The 22,503-nt window shown below is 37.8% G+C and overlaps 1 protein-coding gene across 1 annotated transcript in view; it reads right to left on the reverse strand.

Annotated features, from left to right (window-relative positions):
* Positions 1-22,466, reverse strand: part of nemf (nuclear export mediator factor) — a 40,703-nt gene extending 18,237 nt beyond the window's left edge. The window contains exons 1-31 of the mRNA XM_088087138.1: positions 22,279-22,466; positions 22,094-22,162; positions 21,314-21,416; positions 20,557-20,682; positions 20,313-20,461; positions 20,129-20,196; positions 19,923-20,012; positions 19,721-19,794; positions 19,537-19,607; positions 19,363-19,438; positions 19,077-19,217; positions 18,680-18,888; positions 18,419-18,592; positions 18,261-18,324; positions 17,915-18,003; positions 17,695-17,798; positions 17,098-17,160; positions 16,886-16,998; positions 16,365-16,422; positions 16,192-16,250; positions 15,991-16,111; positions 15,628-15,913; positions 15,491-15,533; positions 15,312-15,361; positions 14,975-15,116; positions 14,338-14,415; positions 13,517-13,729; positions 13,265-13,300; positions 13,068-13,174; positions 12,933-12,976; positions 12,759-12,838 (exon numbers count right to left, since the gene is read on the reverse strand). Coding sequence (XP_087943264.1) covers positions 12,759-12,838; positions 12,933-12,976; positions 13,068-13,174; positions 13,265-13,300; positions 13,517-13,729; positions 14,338-14,415; positions 14,975-15,116; positions 15,312-15,361; positions 15,491-15,533; positions 15,628-15,913; positions 15,991-16,111; positions 16,192-16,250; positions 16,365-16,422; positions 16,886-16,998; positions 17,098-17,160; positions 17,695-17,798; positions 17,915-18,003; positions 18,261-18,324; positions 18,419-18,592; positions 18,680-18,888; positions 19,077-19,217; positions 19,363-19,438; positions 19,537-19,607; positions 19,721-19,794; positions 19,923-20,012; positions 20,129-20,196; positions 20,313-20,461; positions 20,557-20,682; positions 21,314-21,416; positions 22,094-22,162; positions 22,279-22,337 — 3,159 coding nt within the window. The 5' untranslated portion in view covers positions 22,338-22,466. The remainder of the gene's footprint in view (positions 1-12,758; positions 12,839-12,932; positions 12,977-13,067; positions 13,175-13,264; positions 13,301-13,516; positions 13,730-14,337; positions 14,416-14,974; positions 15,117-15,311; positions 15,362-15,490; positions 15,534-15,627; positions 15,914-15,990; positions 16,112-16,191; positions 16,251-16,364; positions 16,423-16,885; positions 16,999-17,097; positions 17,161-17,694; positions 17,799-17,914; positions 18,004-18,260; positions 18,325-18,418; positions 18,593-18,679; positions 18,889-19,076; positions 19,218-19,362; positions 19,439-19,536; positions 19,608-19,720; positions 19,795-19,922; positions 20,013-20,128; positions 20,197-20,312; positions 20,462-20,556; positions 20,683-21,313; positions 21,417-22,093; positions 22,163-22,278) is intronic.
* Positions 22,467-22,503: the final 37 nt, after the last annotated feature.

A 22,503-nucleotide genomic window follows, 5' to 3' on the forward strand; every position in this document is an offset into this window, starting at 1 on the left:
AAACACGCCAGTAGCATAGAATGTTGCAAAACAACCAAAACATGCTAATACTGCATGTCCAAAAATGACCGAAAAGGCAAGGCTATAGTATGGAAAAATGTCAAAATATGACATGTCCCAAAAACAGCTTAAAACACCTCAAACCAGCTTAAAATAGCATGCCAAAGCACACCGTAGCATAGAATGTTGCAAAACAGCCAGAAACATGCTAATACTGCATGTCCAAAAATGACCGAAAAGGCAAGGCTATAGTATGGAAAAATTTCAAAATGTGACATGTCCCAAAACTGCTGAAAACACCTCAAAACAGCTTAAAATTGCGTACAAACACGCCAGAAAGCATAGAATGTTGCAAAAACAACCAAAAACAGCGAAATAATGCATGTCCAAAAAATGACCAAAAAGGCAAGGCTATAGTATGGAAAAATGTCAAAATATGACATGTCCCAAAAACAGCTTAAAACACCTCAAACCAGCTTAAAATAGCGTACAAACACGCCAGAGTATAGAATGTTGCAAAAACAACCAAAAACAGCGAAATAATGCATGTCCAAAAAATGACCAAAAAGGCAAGGCTATAGTATGGAAAAATGTCAAAATATGACATATCCCAAAAACAGCTTAAAACACCTCAAACCAGCTTAAAATAGCGTGCCAAAACACGCCGTAGCATAGAATGTTGCAAAAACGGCCAAAAACATGCTAATACTGCATGTCCAAAAATGACTGAAAAGGCAAGGCTATAGTATGGAAAATTTCAAAATGTGACATGTCCCAAAACTGCTGAAAACACCTCAAAACAGCTTAAAATTATGCGTACAAAACACGCCAGAAAGCATAGAATGTTGCAAAACAACCAAAAACAGCGAAATAATGCATGTCCAAAAAATGACCAAAAAGGCAAGGCTATAGTATGGAAAAATTTCAAAATATGACATGTCCCAAAAACAGCTTAAAACACCTCAAAACTGCATAAAATAGCGTGCCAAAACACGCCGTAGTATACAATGTTGCAAAAACGGCCCAAAACAGCAAAATAATGCATGTCCAAAAAATGACCGAAAAGGCAAGGCTATAGTATGGAAAAATGTCAAAATATGACATGTCCCAAAAACAGCTTAAAACACCTCAAAACAGCTTAAAATAGCGTACAAAACACGCCGTAGCATAGAATGTTGCAAAAACAACCAAAAACAGCGAAATAATGCATGTCCAAAAAATGACCAAAAAGGCAAGGCTATAGTATGGAAAAATTTCAAAATGTGACATATCCCAAAAACTGCTTAAAACACCTCAAACCAGCTTAAAATAGCGTACAAACACGCCAGAGCATAGAATGTTGCAAAACGGCCAAAAACATGCTAATACTGCATGTCCAAAAATGACCGAAAAGGCAAGGCTATAGTATGGAAAAATTTCAAAATGTGACATGTCCCAAAACTGCTGAAAACACCTCAAAACAGCTTAAAATTATGCGTACAAAACACGCCAGAAAGCATAGAATGTTGCAAAACAACCAAAAACAGCGAAATAATGCATGTCCAAAAATGACCAAAAGGCAAGGCTATAGTATGGAAAAATGTCAAAATATGACATGTCCCAAAACAGCTTAAAACACCTCAAACCAGCTTAAAATAGCGTACAAACACGCCAGAGCATAGAATGTTGCAAAAACAACCAAAAACAGCGAAATACTGCATGTCCAAAAAATGACCGAAAAGGCAAGGCTATAGTATGGAAAAATTTCAAAATGTGACATGTCCCAAAAACTGCTGAAAACACCTCAAAACAGCTTAAAATTGCGTGCCAAAACACGCCAGAAAGCATAGAATGTTGCAAACGGCCAAAACATGCTAATACTGCATGTCCAAAAATGACCGAAAAGGCAAGGCTATAGTATGGAAAAATGTCAAAATATGACATGTCCCAAAAACAGCTTAAAACACCTCAAACCAGCTTAAAATAGCATGCCAAAGCACACCGTAGCATAGAATGTTGCAAAAACAGCCAGAAACATGCTAATACTGCATGTCCAAAAATGACCGAAAAGGCAAGGCTATAGTATGGAAAAATTTCAAAATGTGACATGTCCCAAAAACTGCTGAAAACACCTCAAAACAGCTTAAAATTATGTACAAACACGCCAGAAAGCATAGAATGTTGCAAAAACAACCAAAAACAGCGAAATAATGCATGTCCAAAAAATGACCAAAAAGGCAAGGCTATAGTATGGAAAAATGTCAAAATATGACATGTCCCAAAAACAGCTTAAAACACCTCAAACCAGCTTAAAATAGCGTACAAAACACGCCAGAAAGCATAGAATGTTGCAAAAACAACCAAAAACAGCGAAATAATGCATGTCCAAAAAATGACCAAAAAGGCAAGGCTATAGTATGGAAAAATGTCAAAATATGACATATCCCAAAAACAGCTTAAAACACCTCAAACCAGCTTAAAATAGCGTACAAAACACGCCGTAGCATAGAATGTTGCAAAAACGGCCAAAAACATGCTAATACTGCATGTCCAAAAAATGACCGAAAAGGCAAGGCTATAGTATGGAAAAATTTCAAAATGTGACATGTCCCAAAAACTGCTGAAAACACCTCAAAACAGCTTAAAATTGCGTGCCAAAACACGCCAGTAGCATAGAATGTTGCAAAACAACCAAAAACATGCTAATACTGCATGTCCAAAAAATGACCAAAAAGGCAAGGCTATAGTATGGAAAAATGTCAAAATATGACATATCCCAAAAACAGCTTAAAACACCTCAAACCAGCTTAAAATAGCGTGCCAAAGCACACCGTAGCATAGAATGTTGCAAAAACAGCCAGAAACATGCTAATACTGCATGTCCAAAAAATGACTGAAAAGGCAAGGCTATAGTATGGAAAAATTTCAAAATGTGACATGTCCCAAAAACTGCTGAAAACACCTCAAAACAGCTTAAAATTATGCGTACAAAACACGCCAGAAAGCATAGAATGTTGCAAAACAACCAAAAACAGCTAAATAATGCATGTCCAAAAATGACCAAAAGGCAAGGCTATAGTATGGAAAAATGTCAAAATATGACATATCCCAAAAACAGCTTAAAACACCTCAAACCAGCTTAAAATAGCGTACAAAACACGCCAGAAAGCATAGAATGTTGCAAAACGGCCAAAAACATGCTAATACTGCATGTCCAAAAAATGACCGAAAAGGCAAGGCTATAGTATGGAAAAATTTCAAAATGTGACATGTCCCAAAAACTGCTGAAAACACCTCAAAACAGCTTAAAATTATGCGTACAAAACACGCCAGAAAGCATAGAATGTTGCAAAAACAACCAAAAACATGCTAATACTGCATGTCCAAAAAATGACCGAAAAGGCAAGGCTATAGTATGGAAAAATGTCAAAATATGACATGTCCCAAAAACAGCTTAAAACACCTCAAACCAGCTTAAAATAGCATGCCAAAGCACACCGTAGCATAGAATGTTGCAAAAACAGCCAGAAACATGCTAATACTGCATGTCCAAAAAATGACCGAAAAGGCAAGGCTATAGTATGGAAAAATTTCAAAATGTGACATGTCCCAAAAACTGCTGAAAACACCTCAAAACAGCTTAAAATTATGTACAAAACACACCAGTGCATAGAATGTTGCAAAACAACCAAAACAGCTAAATAATGCATGTCCAAAAAATGACCAAAAAGGCAAGGCTATAGTATGGAAAAATGTCAAAATATGACATATCCCAAAAACAGCTTAAAACACCTCAAACCAGCTTAAAATAGCGTGCCAAAGCACACCGTAGCATAGAATGTTGCAAAAACAGCCAGAAACATGCTAATACTGCATGTCCAAAAAATGACTGAAAAGGCAAGGCTATAGTATGGAAAAATTTCAAAATATGACATGTCCCAAAAACAGCTTAAAACACCTCAAAACAGCTTAAAATAGCGTGCCAAAACACGCCGTAGCATAGAATGTTGCAAAAACAACCAAAAACAGCGAAATAATGCATGTCCAAAAAATGACCAAAAAGGCAAGGCTATAGTATGGAAAAATGTCAAAATATGACATGTCCCAAAAACAGCTTAAAACACCTCAAACCAGCTTAAAATAGCGTGCCAAAACACGCCGTAGCATAGAATGTTGCAAAAACAACCAAAAACAGCGAAATAATGCATGTCCAAAAAATGACCAAAAAGGCAAGGCTATAGTATGGAAAAATTTCAAAATGTGACATATCCCAAAAACTGCTTAAAACACCTCAAACCAGCTTAAAATAGCGTGCCAAAACACGCCGTAGCATAGAATGTTGCAAAAACGGCCAAAAACATGCTAATACTGCATGTCCAAAAAATGACCGAAAAGGCAAGGCTATAGTATGGAAAAATTTCAAAATGTGACATGTCCCAAAAACTGCTGAAAACACCTCAAAACAGCTTAAAATTGCGTGCCAAAACACGCCGTAGCATAGAATGTTGCAAAAACAACCAAAAACAGCGAAATAATGCATGTCCAAAAAATGACCAAAAAGGCAAGGCTATAGTATGGAAAAATGTCAAAATATGACATGTCCCAAAAACAGCTTAAAACACCTCAAACCAGCTTAAAATAGCGTGCCAAAACACGCCGTAGCATAGAATGTTGCAAAAACGGCCAAAAACATGCTAATACTGCATGTCCAAAAAATGACCGAAAAGGCAAGGCTATAGTATGGAAAAATTTCAAAATGTGACATGTCCCAAAAACTGCTGAAAACACCTCAAAACAGCTTAAAATTGCGTGCCAAAACACGCCGTAGCATAGAATGTTGCAAAAACAACCAAAAACATGCTAATACTGCATGTCCAAAAAATGACCAAAAAGGCAAGGCTATAGTATGGAAAAATGTCAAAATATGACATGTCCCAAAAACAGCTTAAAACACCTCAAACCAGCTTAAAATAGCATGCCAAAGCACACCGTAGCATAGAATGTTGCAAAAACAACCAAAAACAGCGAAATAATGCATGTCCAAAAAATGACCAAAAAGGCAAGGCTATAGTATGGAAAAATGTCAAAATATGACATGTCCCAAAAACAGCTTAAAACACCTCAAACCAGCTTAAAATAGCGTGCCAAAACACGCCGTAGCATAGAATGTTGCAAAAACAACCAAAAACAGCGAAATAATGCATGTCCAAAAAATGACCAAAAAGGCAAGGCTATAGTATGGAAAAATGTCAAAATATGACATATCCCAAAAACAGCTTAAAACACCTCAAACCAGCTTAAAATAGCGTGCCAAAACACGCCGTAGCATAGAATGTTGCAAAAACGGCCAAAAACATGCTAATACTGCATGTCCAAAAAATGACCGAAAAGGCAAGGCTATAGTATGGAAAAATTTCAAAATGTGACATGTCCCAAAAACTGCTGAAAACACCTCAAAACAGCTTAAAATTGCGTGCCAAAACACGCCGTAGCATAGAATGTTGCAAAAACAACCAAAAACATGCTAATACTGCATGTCCAAAAAATGACCAAAAAGGCAAGGCTATAGTATGGAAAAATGTCAAAATATGACATATCCCAAAAACAGCTTAAAACACCTCAAACCAGCTTAAAATAGCGTGCCAAAACACGCCGTAGCATAGAATGTTGCAAAAACGGCCAAAAACATGCTAATACTGCATGTCCAAAAAATGACCGAAAAGGCAAGGCTATAGTATGGAAAAATGTCAAAATATGACATGTCCCAAAAACAGCTTAAAACACCTCAAACCAGCTTAAAATAGCATGCCAAAGCACACCGTAGCATAGAATGTTGCAAAAACAGCCAGAAACATGCTAATACTGCATGTCCAAAAAATGACCGAAAAGGCAAGGCTATAGTATGGAAAAATTTCAAAATGTGACATGTCCCAAAAACTGCTGAAAACACCTCAAAACAGCTTAAAATTGCGTGCCAAAACACGCCGTAGCATAGAATGTTGCAAAACAACCAAAAACAGCTAAATACTGCATGTCCAAAAAATGACCAAAAAGGCAAGGCTATAGTATGGAAAAATGTCAAAATATGACATATCCCAAAAACAGCTTAAAACACCTCAAACCAGCTTAAAATAGCGTGCCAAAGCACACCGTAGCATAGAATGTTGCAAAAACAGCCAGAAACATGCTAATACTGCATGTCCAAAAAATGACTGAAAAGGCAAGGCTATAGTATGGAAAAATTTCAAAATGTGACATGTCCCAAAAACTGCTGAAAACACCTCAAAACAGCTTAAAATTGCGTGCCAAAACACGCCGTAGCATAGAATGTTGCAAAAACAACCAAAAACAGCGAAATAATGCATGTCCAAAAAATGACCAAAAAGGCAAGGCTATAGTATGGAAAAATGTCAAAATATGACATGTCCCAAAAACAGCTTAAAACACCTCAAACCAGCTTAAAATAGCGTGCCAAAGCACACCGTAGCATAGAATGTTGCAAAAACAGCCAGAAACATGCTAATACTGCATGTCCAAAAAATGACCGAAAAGGCAAGGCTATAGTATGGAAAAATTTCAAAATGTGACATGTCCCAAAAACTGCTGAAAACACCTCAAAACAGCTTAAAATTGCGTGCCAAAACACGCCGTAGCATAGAATGTTGCAAAAACAACCAAAAACAGCTAATAATGCATGTCCAAAAATGACCAAAAAGGCAAGGCTATAGTATGGAAAAATGTCAAAATATGACATATGTCCCAAAAACAGCTTAAAACACCTCAAACCAGCTTAAAATAGCCTGCCAAGACACGCCATGGCATAGAATGTTGCAAAAACGGCCAAAAACATGCTAATACTGCATGTCCAAAAAATGACCAAAAAGGCAAGGCTATAGTATGGAAAAATGTCAAAATATGACATGTCCCAAAAACAGCTTAAAACACCTCAAACCAGCTTAAAATAGCCTGCCAAGACACGCCATGGCATAGAATGTTGCAAAAACGGCCAAAAACATGCTAATACTGCATGTCCAAAAAATGACCAAAAGGCAAGGCTATAGTATGGAAAAATGTCAAAATATGACATGTCCCAAAACTGCTGAAAACACCTCAAAACAGCTTAAAATTATGCGTACAAAACACGCCGTAGCATAGAATGTTGCAAAAACAACCAAAAACATGCTAATACTGCATGTCCAAAAAATGACCAAAAAGGCAAGGCTATAGTATGGAAAAATGTCAAAATATGACATATCCCAAAAACAGCTTAAAACACCTCAAACCAGCTTAAAATAGCGTGCCAAAGCACACCGTAGCATAGAATGTTGCAAAAACAGCCAGAAACATGCTAATACTGCATGTCCAAAAAATGACCAAAAAGGCAAGGCTATAGTATGGAAAAATTTCAAAATGTGACATGTCCCAAAAACTGCTGAAAACACCTCAAAACAGCTTAAAATTGCGTGCCAAAACACGCCGTAGCATAGAATGTTGCAAAAACAACCAAAAACAGCGAAATAATGCATGTCCAAAAAATGACCAAAAAGGCAAGGCTATAGTATGGAAAAATGTCAAAATATGACATGTCCCAAAAACAGCTTAAAACACCTCAAAACAGCTTAAAATTGCGTGCCAAAACACGCCGTAGCATAGAATGTTGAAAAAACAACCAAAAACAGCGAAATAATGCATGTCCAAAAATGACCAAAAGGCAAGGCTATAGTATGGAAAAATGTCAAAATATGACATGTCCCAAAAACTGCTGAAAACACCTCAAACCAGCTTAAAATAGCCTGCCAAGACACGCCATGGCATAGAATGTTGCAAAAACGGCCAAAAACATGCTAATACTGCATGTCCAAAAATGACCAAAAAGGCAAGGCTATAGTATGGAAAAATGTCAAAATATGACATGTCCCAAAAACAGCTTAAAACACCTCAAACCAGCTTAAAATAGCCTGCCAAGACACGCCATGGCATAGAATGTTGCAAAAACGGCCAAAAACATGCTAATACTGCATGTCCAAAAAATGACCAAAAAGGCAAGGCTATAGTATGGAAAAATGTCAAAATATGACATGTCCCAAAAACAGCTTAAAACACCTCAAAAAAGTTTAAAATAGCGTGCCAAAACACGCCGTAGCATAGAATGTTGCAAAAACAGCCAGAAACATGCTAATACTGCATGTCCAAAAAATCACCGAAAAGGCAAGGCTATAGTATGGAAAAATGTCAAAATATGACATGTCCCAAAAACAGCTTAAAACACCTCAAACCAGCTTAAAATAGCATGCCAAAGCACACCGTAGCATAGAATGTTGCAAAAACAGCCAGAAACATGCTAATACTGCATGTCCAAAAAATGACCGAAAAGGCAAGGCTATAGTATGGAAAAATTTCAAAATGTGACATGTCCCAAAAACTGCTGAAAACACCTCAAAACAGCTTAAAATTGCGTGCCAAAACACGCCGTAGCATAGAATGTTGCAAAAACAACCAAAAACAGCGAAATAATGCATGTCCAAAAAATGACCAAAAAGGCAAGGCTATAGTATGGAAAAATGTCAAAATATGACATATCCCAAAAACAGCTTAAAACACCTCAAACCAGCTTAAAATAGCGTGCCAAAGCACACCGTAGCATAGAATGTTGCAAAAACAGCCAGAAACATGCTAATACTGCATGTCCAAAAAATGACTGAAAAGGCAAGGCTATAGTATGGAAAAATTTCAAAATGTGACATGTCCCAAAAACTGCTGAAAACACCTCAAAACAGCTTAAAATTGCGTGCCAAAACACGCCGTAGCATAGAATGTTGCAAAAACAACCAAAAACAGCGAAATAATGCATGTCCAAAAAATGACCAAAAAGGCAAGGCTATAGTATGGAAAAATGTCAAAATATGACATGTCCCAAAAACAGCTTAAAACACCTCAAACCAGCTTAAAATAGCGTGCCAAAGCACACCGTAGCATAGAATGTTGCAAAAACAGCCAGAAACATGCTAATACTGCATGTCCAAAAAATGACCGAAAAGGCAAGGCTATAGTATGGAAAAATTTCAAAATGTGACATGTCCCAAAAACTGCTGAAAACACCTCAAAACAGCTTAAAATTGCGTGCCAAAACACGCCGTAGCATAGAATGTTGCAAAAACAACCAAAAACAGCGAAATAATGCATGTCCAAAAAATGACCAAAAAGGCAAGGCTATAGTATGGAAAAATGTCAAAATATGACATGTCCCAAAAACAGCTTAAAACACCTCAAACCAGCTTAAAATAGCCTGCCAAGACACGCCATGGCATAGAATGTTGCAAAAACGGCCAAAAACATGCTAATACTGCATGTCCAAAAAATGACCGAAAAGGCAAGGCTATAGTATGGAAAAATGTCAAAATATGACATGTCCCAAAAACAGCTTAAAACACCTCAAACCAGCTTAAAATAGCCTGCCAAGACACGCCATGGCATAGAATGTTGCAAAAACGGCCAAAAACATGCTAATACTGCATGTCCAAAAAATGACCAAAAAGGCAAGGCTATAGTATGGAAAAATGTCAAAATATGACATGTCCCAAAAACTGCTGAAAACACCTCAAACCAGCTTAAAATAGCATGCCAAAGCATGCCGTAGCATAGAATGTTGCAAAAACAGCCAGAAACATGCTAATACTGCATGTCCAAAAAATGACCGAAAAGGCAAGGCTATAGTATGGAAAAATGTCAAAATATGACATGTCCCAAAAACAGCTTAAAACACCTCAAAAAAGTTTAAAATAGCGTGCCAAAACACGCCGTAGCATAGAATGTTGCAAAAACAGCCAAAAACATGCTAATACTGAATGTCCAAAAAATGACCGAAAAGGCAAGGCTATAGTATGGAAAAATGTCAAAATATGACATGGCCCAAAAACAGCTGAAAACACCTGAAAACAGCTTAAAATAGCGTGCCAAAATACACCGTAATATAGAATGTTGCAAAAACAGCCAAAAACATGCTAATACTGAATGTCCAAAAAATGATCGAAAAGGCAAGGCTATAGTATGGAAAAATCTCAAAATATGACATGTCCCAAAAACTGCTGAAAACACCTCAAATCAGCTTAAAATAGCCTGCCAAGACACGCTGTTGCATAGAATGTTGCAAAAACGGCCAAAAACATGCTAATACTGCATGTCCAAAAAATGACCGAAAAGGCAAGGCTATAGTATGGAAAAATGTCAAAATATGACATGTCCCAAAAACAGCTTAAAACACCTCAAAAAAGTTGAAAATAGCGTGCCAAAACACACCGTAGCATAGAATGTTGCAAAAACGGCCAAAACATGCTAATACTGAATGTCCAAAAAATGACCGAAACGGCAAGGCTATAGTATGGAAAAATTTCAAAATATGACATGTCCCAAAAACTGCTGAAAACACCTGAAAACAGCTTAAAATAGCGTGCCAAAACACACCGTAACACAGAATGTTGCAAAAACGGCCAAAAACATGCTAATACTGAATGTCCAAAAAATGACTGAAAAGGCAAGGCTATAGTATGGAAAAATTTCAAAATATGACATGTCCCAAAAACTGCTGAAAACACCTCAAAACAGCTTAAAATAGCGTGCCAAAACACGCCGTAGCATAGAATGTTGCAAAAACGGCCAAAAACATGCCAATAATGCATGTCCAAAAAATGACCGAAAAGGCAAGGCTATAGTATGGAAAAATGTCAAAATATGACATGTCCCAAAAACTGCTGAAAACACCTCAAAATAGCTTAAAATTGCGTGCAAAAACACGCCGTAGCATAGAATGTTGCAAAAACAACCAAAAACAGCGAAATAATGCATGTCCAAAAAATGACCGAAAAGGCAAGGCTATAGTATGGAAAAAATTTCAAAATATGACATATCCCAAAAACAGCTGAAAACACCTGAAAACAGCTTAAAATTGCGTGCCAAAACACGCTGTAGCATAGAATGTTGAAAAACGGCCAAAAACATGCTAATACTGCATGTCCAAAAAATGACCGAAAAGGCAAGGCTATAGTATGGAAAATTTTCAAAATATGACATGTCCCAAAAACAGCTTAAAACACCTCAAAAAAAGTTTAAAATTGCGTGCCAAAACACGCCGTAGCATAGAATGTTGCAAAAACAGCCAAAAACATGCTAATACTGCATGTCCAAAAAATGACCGAAAAGGCAAGGCTATAGTATGGAATAATTTCAAAATATGACATGTCCCAAAAACAGTTGAAAACACCTCAAAACAGCTTAAAATAGTGTGCCAAAACACACCGTAACATAGAATGTTGCAAAAACGGCCAAAAACAACGAAATAATGCATGTCCAAAAAATGATCGAAAAGGCAAGGCTATAGTATGGAAAAATGTCAAAATATGACATGTCCCAAAAACAGCTTAAAACACCTCAAAACAGCTTAAAATAGCGTGCCAAAATACACCGTAGAATAGAATGTTGCAAAAACAGCCAAAAACATGCTAATACTGAATGTCCAAAAAATGACCGAATGTCCAAAAAATGACCGAAAAGGCAAGGCTATAGTATAGAAAAATGTCAAAATATGACATGTCCTAAAAACAGTTGAAAATACCTCAAAAAAGCTTAAAATAGCGTGCCAAAACACACCATAGCATACAATGTTTTAAAAACGGACAAAAGCAAGCTAATACTGCATGTCCAAAAATGGACTGAAAAGGCAAGGCTATAGTATGGAAAAATGTCAAAATATGACATCTCTCAAAAACAGCTGAAAATACTTAAAAACAACTTAAAATAGCGTGTCAAAACACGCCATAGCATTGAATGTTGCAAAAACGGCCAAAAACATGCTAATACTGCATGTCCAAAAAATGACCGAAAAGGCAAGGCTATAGTATGGAAAAAATGTCAAATTATGACATGTCCCAAAAACAGCTAAACACACCTCAAAACAGCATAAAATAGCCTGCGACAACACGCCATAGCATAGAATGTTGCAAATACGGCCAAAAACAGCGAAACAATGCATGTAAAAAAAAGACAGAAGAGGCAAGGCTATAGTATGTCAAAAATGTCCAAATATGACACGTCCCAAAAGCAGCTGAAAACACTTCAAAATAGCATAAAATAGCCATTGCATGGTATGTTGCAAAATCTGACAAAAACACCGTTATGTGGCATGTCGAAAACATGACCCACAAAGCAGTACTATAGTCTAGCAAAAAATTTTAAAAAATTACACCAAAAACATCATAATATGGCATGTTAGCACTGAACTTCTATCTCTGTCAGGACACCAGGACCAGCCTCTTCCTGTATCCTTGGAACCGCCCAGCAGAGACTGAACCATTAATACATTTTAAACCACATCAACATCTACTCACAGCATAAGCACACAGAGAAGGAAAAGTTCCCGTCCCCCCACCCACATAGTCAGGTACGCCCCCATTTTGAGGCCCTCTTGAATCCGGCATCTTGGTGTAGCAAATGTTGTCAGCTAATTTACCTTTGTCTCTTGCAGCGTTCACACTCACACCAACACACACAAACAAACACACACACTCTTTGTCTCTCTCACCCACACACACACACACATTTGCACATCCTCATAAAAGTGTTGTTGGAATTACACCTGCTGTTTGCTCAACATTGTGCGAGAGTGAATGAATCAACGACTACATTCAATCATCAGTCAGCTATAATTATGATAGTTCTGCTTATGGTTATTAATTAAACTATCAATAAGACAAAGAAATATCATAAAATGCAGTTAACGTCTTTACCTTGACGCTGCGGAACAGGTCTTTTTCTCTGGTTGAGGCATCTCTGGCTTTCATAAAGCTCAAAACTGCAGTGCGTGCGGCTGGTGGGGACAAAAAAAAGATTTCAAAAGTAATATTTTGACTTCAACATTCAAAAACGGTTTAATGAATATTTTAATCACTAACTATTCTCACCTTTTCCTTTCTTCTGAGAACCTGGTGTCAGTTTCACTTTGTGTCTGCAAAACACAAATAAGCCATTTAGTCCCAGGAAACTTCACTTTGTGTCTTACACACACACACAACAAACGTAAAAAAAAGTACACATACTTGTAGTTGGACAGGGCTGTGTACGGAGCACAGACCGGCACAGCAAACAGCAGCACGTCTTCCACATGAGGCTGTCCTGTTAGAGAGGTGAGCAGATTCTCTGCTTCCTGAGGCAACACAAAGGAAAACCAAAATCAGGTGACTTATCACAGAGGGAATGATGATTTTTACATTAACGTTTTACGTTAAGGACCCACCTCTGCTCCAGGGTTGTCCTGGTCCACATCGTCCTCCTGAGAGAGGGGACAACATTGATTAAAAATTTAAAACATATGTAAATATGCATGTTATAAATGAGAGCATGGAGTAGAATCAAATTCTATGTATCAAAATGGACAGAGTGATGGAGAGATAATTTTTAAGTTTTTCTATGCAGGTAATTTTGTCAACATAACTAGACAAATGATACATTTCAGATGTTGCTGTTGGACCATTGTTGCGTCACGTACCTTGTCCTCCTGCCCAGCAGGACCTCCCGCCTCTCCTCTCTCCTCATCACCCTCCTCTCCTCCTGTCTGCTCTGGTTTCTTCACTGCAGCCTCTGCGTTTCGAGTTTTTGGGGGTTGTTTCTGAGGGGCTGGCTTTTTGACAGGTTCATCTTTGCCCTTCCCCTTCTTCCCTTTCTTTCCCTTATCCTTCTCCTCCTTGGCAGAGCCAGCTGACTGCAGAGGAAAAGCGGTTATGCTGTTATTTATTGTGTTAGTCTCGAGGACTCACACACAACAGCGGTTTAGACCTGAACTGCTGTTACTAAAACAATTGCAGATTTTTTGAGTGCCTCATTTACGTGACATTGTCAACGAGCCTGTTCTTCACTTGTTAAAAGAAGATGTGCATATTCCTTAAGTACTTAAATATGTGTGTTGAGATGTGTTTGTATGTACATATCTTTATATGTGTGTATGCCGTATATGCCTGTTTACGCATGGACGTATGTAGGCATGTTTATATGTGTAAATGCAGTATCTTTTGATAACAGGTATACAACTGAGCGGTTCAAATTGTAAAAAACAATCTAATCTTGTTTTTTCTTTATACATTTTTTATATATTATATCTATATTCCTGTATAATTTTGTATTTATTTATTCATGTCTAAGGACTCCGGGGGGATGGGGTGGGTGTGCTAAAATGTTGGTGTGTATATTTACTGGAAAAAGTATAAATAAAGTTTTAAAAAAACAAACGTTTTTTTTAGATGGTATGATGGCAATGTAACTGTACTGCACAGCACATTGTAAAGGCCGGATTCGTTTTTTATTCATCCTCACCCCGAGCAGTTGCATCATCAGCTCCCTGTCCTCTTCATCCTGGTCTTTGTACTTCTCTTTGATCTTCTTTAACTTGTTCTGCAGTGACAACAGGAACAAAGACACAGAAGCAACAGAGGATCAGTTCAGGTTCAAGGTTGAACCATCAAATAAAGTCCTTCTCACATTTTCACTTTATCCGAGATGTTATTTTGTTCTTGCATTTGATACAGTATGCATCCAGATTGTGCTATTGAGACAGAAATACAGCCAATGTAGCACTTAGAACAAGAAAAAATTTAATTCTCTTATATACAGCCTTCTTTTAGCTGACTATATATATATATAGATATAGATATATATGGAGAGAGAGAGAGAGAGTTTTATATGTACTTTATATGGATACTACTACTCATGCTTTTAATAACTATACTAGCATCGTTTTCCTCCAAATATATTGTGTCTTTGCTGTAGTTTCTTTAAGGTTTTATTGCTTTTTTCTCAGTGTTCAAGTGTTGGATTTCTCAGTTGTTTTCCCTCCATTTTTGGAAAGATTTGTGAACTTAAAAGCACCATTGACTGGTTGAAGGTTGTATCACTTTGTTTTAGATTCAGTCTCAAGAACACTACATCTTATCTTATCACACGTGTCTGTTACCCTTTGGCCTCTCTTCGGTGGCTGCTGGGAGGGGCCTCCTCCACCTTTGGACCCCTGATCGACAGCTGATCCAGATGGCGAAATCTCAGTCTTCTCCTCAGTGTCGAACCCGTCCTGTTTCTGCTTCTTCTTCTTCTCTTCTCTAGTGGCAAAGACAAAAACACCCGAGGACTAAATCAAGGACTGGACGATCAGAGATTTTCACATAAATCGTCCTCTGCATACTGCTTTTCTCCGTTTGTTGCACCTGTTGCTGACAGCCTCTTAGGTTTGTGGTTTGAGCCTAACAGGAAGATGCACATGCTAAGCTTTTTTGTATTTCACTCCATTTATTTACCTTCTCTGCTTGGCAGTCATGTGTTTCCTCCCCTGTGAGTCTGCCTCAACCTGAAGAGAAACCAAAGAATGAATGATATTGAGTAATAAAAATAATAATAAAAAATAATAAATAAAATAATAATAACTGACTAATAATAAAAAAAAAAATGTATGTGGCCTTAGATGACAGCGAATTACCTGAGTGGTCACTTCTTTTTTGAAACCAGGGTTCTGAGTACTCCTGGAAATAAAAAGACAATTTCAGTAAGTAACGTAATGAATAATAAGTTTGTAGAAAGCTTGTTTGTGTCAGTGTGTAGCGGTAGAAACGTTACCTGCTGGGCTGAATATGAGAGAGGGAGATGGTCGTATCCGGAAAGCTGAATTCTTCACTTTCTTCATTCTTCATCTCCGTCTCCTCCCCGCTCTCTCCCTCTCCATCCTCCTCTGCCTCCACCGTCGCATTGTTCGGCTCTGTCAGCATCATCTTTGCATCTGACGCCGGCTCCACAGGAACAGCGTCATCTTCATCCCCCTCAGACACCTTTTTAATCTTCTTTTCCTTCTCTCCATCGCCTCCCGCTCTTTCCTCACCCTGATCTTCATTACTGCTGTCGTCACCTGCACAGGCAACAGAATCAGCTGATTGTGGCTGTTGCATACACAGTAAATAAAGATGAATATTCGGTGTTTGCTACCTATCAGCTCCTCTCCCTCGTCTAACAGCTCGGCAGCTTTGGATGTCACGTCCTCAATGTCCTCCTCTACAGTCTTCACCTTTCTCTCCCCTCGGTGCCGAAACACACTCTGCTCATCAACCTGTGCGGAGACAAACATAGAAATTTACTGTTTAAAGACAAATAATTAAACATGTACTCACAGCTCACGATGGTATTTACCTTGAAGAGGAATCCAAAGCCCATGATCAAATAAGAAGGTGGCAGGAAGTTTTTCTTTCCTGGTGAGAAATAGGTCAAGGGTTAGGTTGTATGTCACCATTTACAACTATACTTCTTATATTTGGCTCTGGTGCTTAAAAAATGTATAAATCTTAAATTTTAGTGTGCCTCACCTCTGATCATGAAGCTTCCAGTGGTCAGGTACTCTCCAGTGGGAGCAGTTTTAGATACCTGAACACAAGTAATTAATGTAAAACCGCACAGTTATAAAACATGTCACCAAAAAACTATAAACTACACTTACACATAATAATAATAATAACAGCAAAGCAGCAAACATTTCAAAATATTAAAACCGAAACAGTATGATCATTTCTACATCTTGATTATAGTGACCAAAATTATCACAGTTGTCAGTGCTACAACCTCAACCGGTGTGTAAAACATAAATAAAAACTGCTAATGTTAATCCTTTTTGACCTATATTCAGTTGAATAAAGTTCAAATGTGAGGTATTTAATGTTCGAATTGATAAACTTTATTGTCAACATGCTATGATCAAAATGTAGAAATGATCATACTGTTTCGGCTTTAATATTTTGAAATGTTTGCTGTTTTGTTGTTGTTGTTGTTATTATTACTATTAGTCATTTCATTTGAGAAACAAAGATTGAAAATAACAGTCACAGCTCACCTGATGATGATGAACCCACCAAGCACTGGTGACGATCTTTGCATCCCAAGCAGCGCTGTAGCACACAGACATAGTGCCAGCTTCTGTCAGGGTACGAGGAGGGATGGGGTCACCTGGGGCAGGAGGATGGAGAGGCAGAGACACACAGAAATGAGTGTAAAATCAAGTATTCTCACAAAGTGAAAACATTAGGTCAAACAGCGCAGGTTTACCTGAGGGGTTTTTGATGACGCAGCTCGTCGCTCCATGGAGGTCAGCATGAACATAGATATCACCTGAGAAGCAAAGGCGCACATGATAAACATAATAAACCAGCTCTGTTCTGAAGGCACATGCAAGTGTGAGAGTCTATCTATCTATCTAACTTTCCTCTGAGGTTCTTCTCCAATTCTTTTTTATATTTCTGTTTATTTATTTATTTTTTTAATTATTATTATTATTGTTATTATTATTATTATTATTTTATATATATTTATTTGTAATTTTTGCTTTACTTACTCATTGGGGTTTGTTGTGTGTGGGTGGTGTGTTAATATTACCACAAAGAGGGTTAGGAGGGGGAAAAAAAAACAAATAATACTAGAACAGATTTGTACTTCGATATTTGTACAACACTGGCTCTTTCCCCAGGCTGTGAGACGCCTCAACTCCTCCTTTGACACCAAAAAGATATAGCAGGATTTAGGGTCAACTTTAATTTCATTTCCGCTAAAACCATGTTTAAGAAAAATGACAAATAAATCTACCCTTTACCTTGTGATGAAGATTTTTTTTTAAAAAGACTGTGACAGTTTAGGTTCGTTCATTACCTGCCCGGAGGTAGCGTTTGACAATCATCTCGTTCTGCTGCTGGTCCCTTCCTGCGATGATGAGATAATTCTCTGAGCTGATGAACCACAAGAACTTCTCAAACCTGCCAAAAGGGGAAGAAATGAATGAGAGAATAAATAAAGGCTAAAACATACATATATGAAAATACTGCATCAAAATCTGAATACGTATAGGTAGATATGGTGAAATGTGTCTTACCAGTAGACTTTCCTCGCCTTTTGAATGGTGGTCACAGTCTGAACTTCTTTCAGTGTTTGCTGTGTTTTTTTCTCTGCAGATTTCATCGCCTTGAATTACATGGAAATAGAAGAACATTTAATATTATACAGAAGAATTATGACTTGTCAACTGCAAATATGTCCTGTGTAAAAAAAAAGATCCTTAGAAACACAAAAAAAAGCCTCATTTTGATCTTAGCGATGCAGATATTGCAATAATTTGTCACTGCAACCTTTAAACTACACTAAATTGTAAGATTGCATGTGATTAAAAGGCTTATGTTTTCTCACGTTAAAACTAGTGTCAAACAAATCAGCTTTCTTACCTTATCTGCTGCTTCAATTGTTTTATGTTCCTTCTTTTCAGCACTACGTTTGAAGTCATAGTACCTAAAAAAAAAAAAAGACAAGGACCAACAGCTTGAGGAACAACATTTTTCCCACGTCATCAGTTCTGCATCTAAAAGATTACATGTAAACCTACTTTTTGGCATTGCCATAAGCAGACAGGCCGAGATCCACATCCACTAACATGGGCTTGTTCTTTTGCACCTTCTTGTTTTGTCCTTTGTCTTTAGTTTTGTTTTTCTTCCCTTTCTCCTCCACACCATCTTTGTTCTCTTCCTCTTCCTGGTCTTCCTCAGATATGTATGGATTTCTAGAGAGGGAAAAAGACACACATGAGACACACGGTGTAACAATAAGCAAAGCGGTCTGTAGGACTTTTATTATAAGATGGTCTCACTTTAAAAGCATGGTGATATGATTAGTCTGCAGCTTCAGCTCCTTGATGGCGCAGGCCACCGGGTCTCCAGCCGCTTGTGCCTCTTTGACGATAATGCCGATCTCTGTCCAGTCCACCTGATTCGCCAGTGCACTGCGCACCACCTGCAGCGCCCTCTCCACCACCGGCAGGTTCATCTCCACCAGCTCACCCTTTACTCTGTCCACCTCCTGCAATACACAAGATCAAACTTATTGTGTTTCATGTTGAGATAAATTGGCTGGCTTTCCTTTTGCATATTTTGGTTAATTCTTCTCATCAGCACTGACATTAATGTTTCACATGCACGTGGGACAGCGAGAGGAATTCTTTACAGCTTTCACAGCAGACAAACCTAAAAGAGGGCAGTGTTGCTGACCTGTGCTTGGTGCAAAGCCTCCAGTCTCTGCTCGTGGTCCCTCTTTACGTTTTCCAACTTCTTCAGGGCATTTTTCTCCTGCTGCAAGGCCTTCATGTCAATTTTCTGACTCTCCATCTTAGAGAAGAACTCATCCACTGCCTGAGTGAGAGGGTCACATTTGATTTTTTATCACAGCCTTGCAGACTAAGTGTGAATTCACATTGTGAAGGAGAAAGGATCAATATTGTTTCTTCAACCGCACATCAAGAAATAAAACCAAATAAGCAGCCATGTCAATATTTACCTTGTCAAAAGTATCAAACTCCAAATAGGGACTCTTTACATGCTGGGCAAAGAGGAATGGGTGGAATTCATCATATCTGTAAGCAGGCATCACAGACATGAATTCATTAACCGTATTACCAAAAAAAACAAACAGTTGAAATAAAGTGTATATATAGTAACAAAGTGGACATACGTGAGCAGCTCTTCGCTGGGTTTGCCAGGAGTTAAACTTGGTTTCTTCTCACTTTTTTGAATGATGTAACCCTTGAATTAAACAAAGCAGGGTTTGTGAATAAAATCTATTTCAGGTTCCCTCCATTACAGAATCATAAAGAATGTTCCCTCAAAATACGGACTGCTTATAAAAGAACCTTTACTTTGCCACTGAAGTTCTCGGTTTTTTCCATGTAGGTTTCTGCAATCTGCAGGGCTTCCAGGATTTTAGGTGCAACTGAAAAAGGAGTCAAAACAAATACTGCAATCAAAAATATATTTTTTTTAAAAAAATCTTAAAACAGAGTTTCTACATCCACTGGTCTGTGACTACAATTACCAGTAACCTTTATTTCTCTGCTATACCTTCTGCAGCATCAACTTGGCTGTCAACTTTGGCAGAGCCCGGCAGTCCCGCCTCCATCAGACTGTGTTCGATCAGAGTGGCTCCATAGGCTGACAAGGTGTTTTTGGGAAGGGCACAAACCATGATTCATAAGATATTTAAGACATTAAATCTCAAGTGTATCTCTTTTAGCTCAACAATTCAAAACTGTTGCCTGGCTACTTACGAAGATGAGGGTTCAGGACCCTTTTAACCTGCTCTCCATGCTGTGCTTGGCTGAGGATTTCAGTGAGTCTAAAAAGAAAAGCAATATAAGAGACTTAGTTTCCGCTGTTATAAGAAAAATATGTGTTAATTTAATTCTGATGGGCGTCCACAAACATGAAAAGCACGTGTAAAGATGCAGTTACCGCTCTAAACTGATGAGAGGTTCAGGGGGTCGGGCGCTCTCCACAGGGTACCGCTCTCTGACAGCAATCTTGACATCTTCTGTCTCGGCTGTACGAAACCGCAGCAGGTTTAGGATGGTGTACTCGTGGTCTGCGAGGATGACATTACCCTGAAGATGGATATACACAAACACATAGGCATGTGTTAATGTGATGGTTCAAGATCAGGACTGTTTAATATATGCATCTCACAATGTTTTCTCACCCTGTCATACAGTTCGATGATCAGGTGGTAGGCAGCTTCATCTGAGCCAAACTGGATGTCAACAATCCTGTCGATCCCGAGCTGCTTAATGTGGGTCAACCGCCGTGTCTTCAGATGTTTTCGACACTACGAAGAAAGTTTAAACATTCAGTTTCATTGCAAGTAAAAGATAAATACACAAATAAAAGAAAATCACATTAATGAGAAACTTGTACTGGTAAATTGACATGAATAATAAATCTGTTGAGGAACAGAGAAAAAAACATGTTAAACTGTCTGGTTAGTATACAGGGAACTTTTGCACAGCCTTGATTAATATTTTGCACATCCTGCACAAAAGTGTACAGGATTCTTATTCTGAAACTGGCATATATTGCTCATTTCCTATGTTATAGTAAAAATTAAAGTATCTTAATTAAAGTATCTTTTTCATATTTTAGTGTAATTTTGCTATCCTATTTTTTTGTCCTTTACTGTTGCAGTACTTCAACTTTTTTTTAATTTCCTCGTAATAATATATAATATATAATAATATTTATAATATGTTTATTGTATAATTATTTTATGCACCACAAACAAACCAAAGTAACCTCCTTATAAGTGAAAACCCAACACTCTGATTGGGATTGTGATGATGTTAATCACACTGGACTTCACTTGAATCACAGATCAAAGGATTAAAAAAAGCAAATACAAATCAGCAACAACTGAGAAAGCAAAGTTGGTCATTCTTATTTAATAGACAAGATGTTCTTACTTTCATTGCAAAGCCCGAAGGCATCATGTTCTTGGGCCATTCGAAGTCTGTAGAGTGAATACGAGTCCCGGACTCAATCAGGAGCACAGCTTTGCTGTCAGGCCTGAGACAAAAACATGACACAGACTTATACATACTCACTAAAAGTGGTTGGAGATAACAACATATATTTAAGAGTCTGTATTTAAGTACCATTTAAGGCAATTGTACTTGAGAGCTTCTGTTTCATGCTACTTCTAGTTGTACTCCACCTTATTTAAGAGAAAACTGCTGTTTTTTGTTTGGGGTTTTTTTTGTACGCATATTTTTCTTTTATTGACATTCATTGTACAGCATATATCAAAGTGCAGGTCACTCTTAAAAAGGGGGATAATACATACAACCAATGTCTAAAAGACAAAACTTCTGAAAAGGGATGAAATAAAAACAAAATAAACCTGTTGTGTTTTTTTACTTCACGCTTACTTGACAGCTATCATATCACTGATAAATTTCAGATTCAGATCTTGCATACAAAAATCATATAAAAAGCTAATAAGATACCACTGACAGGGGCGCTCTGCTGCATAATATCTGCCTTTATTTTGATACTCAAACCGCATGTTGATGACAACACTGTCTCACTAAATTAAATTATTATAATCACAATTTCCAATTAAGTACTATAATTTGTGATCAAGTATCTGTATCTCGTGGTTTCACTATTTTGCAGCTTCATGCCATAATGAAACGCCACTATAGTGAAACTTATGGAGACAAGTTTGTCAAAAGTGTCCTCACTTTTGCAGTCGGATGAGATACGTCTTGTTGTCGATGTCATACACGTTGTTTACTCTCATGCCAATGTAGCTGTGGAGGAAAAAAGCACAATAAATGAATGGCTGCTACACAAGTGTGGACTAGTCCACACATTATCGATGGTTAGCTTAGCCACCCGGCTGATGGCAATAACACACATCACCTACTTGGCATTGATCTCGGCAATAACTGCCCTGATGTCCACAGTGGTAAATCTTGTTTTCATGGTGACCTAAAAGCTAAACAAGATTTGGAAAAAGGAACATAAACACTGAGAAATTCACATTTCTAGTGCAACATCAGCAAGGAAAACATGCAGGGAATTAGTGAGCATGCGCACAAGTGACAACTTCTACGAGAGCCGACGTGGAGCAAAAAGGAGCAGGTCCACG

The sequence above is a fragment of the Plectropomus leopardus genome, chromosome 14, assembly GCF_026936395.1.
Source record: "Plectropomus leopardus strain MGB_pleo_1.0 chromosome 14, ASM2693639v1, whole genome shotgun sequence".
NCBI classification, from domain to species: domain Eukaryota; kingdom Metazoa; phylum Chordata; class Actinopteri; order Perciformes; family Serranidae; genus Plectropomus; species Plectropomus leopardus.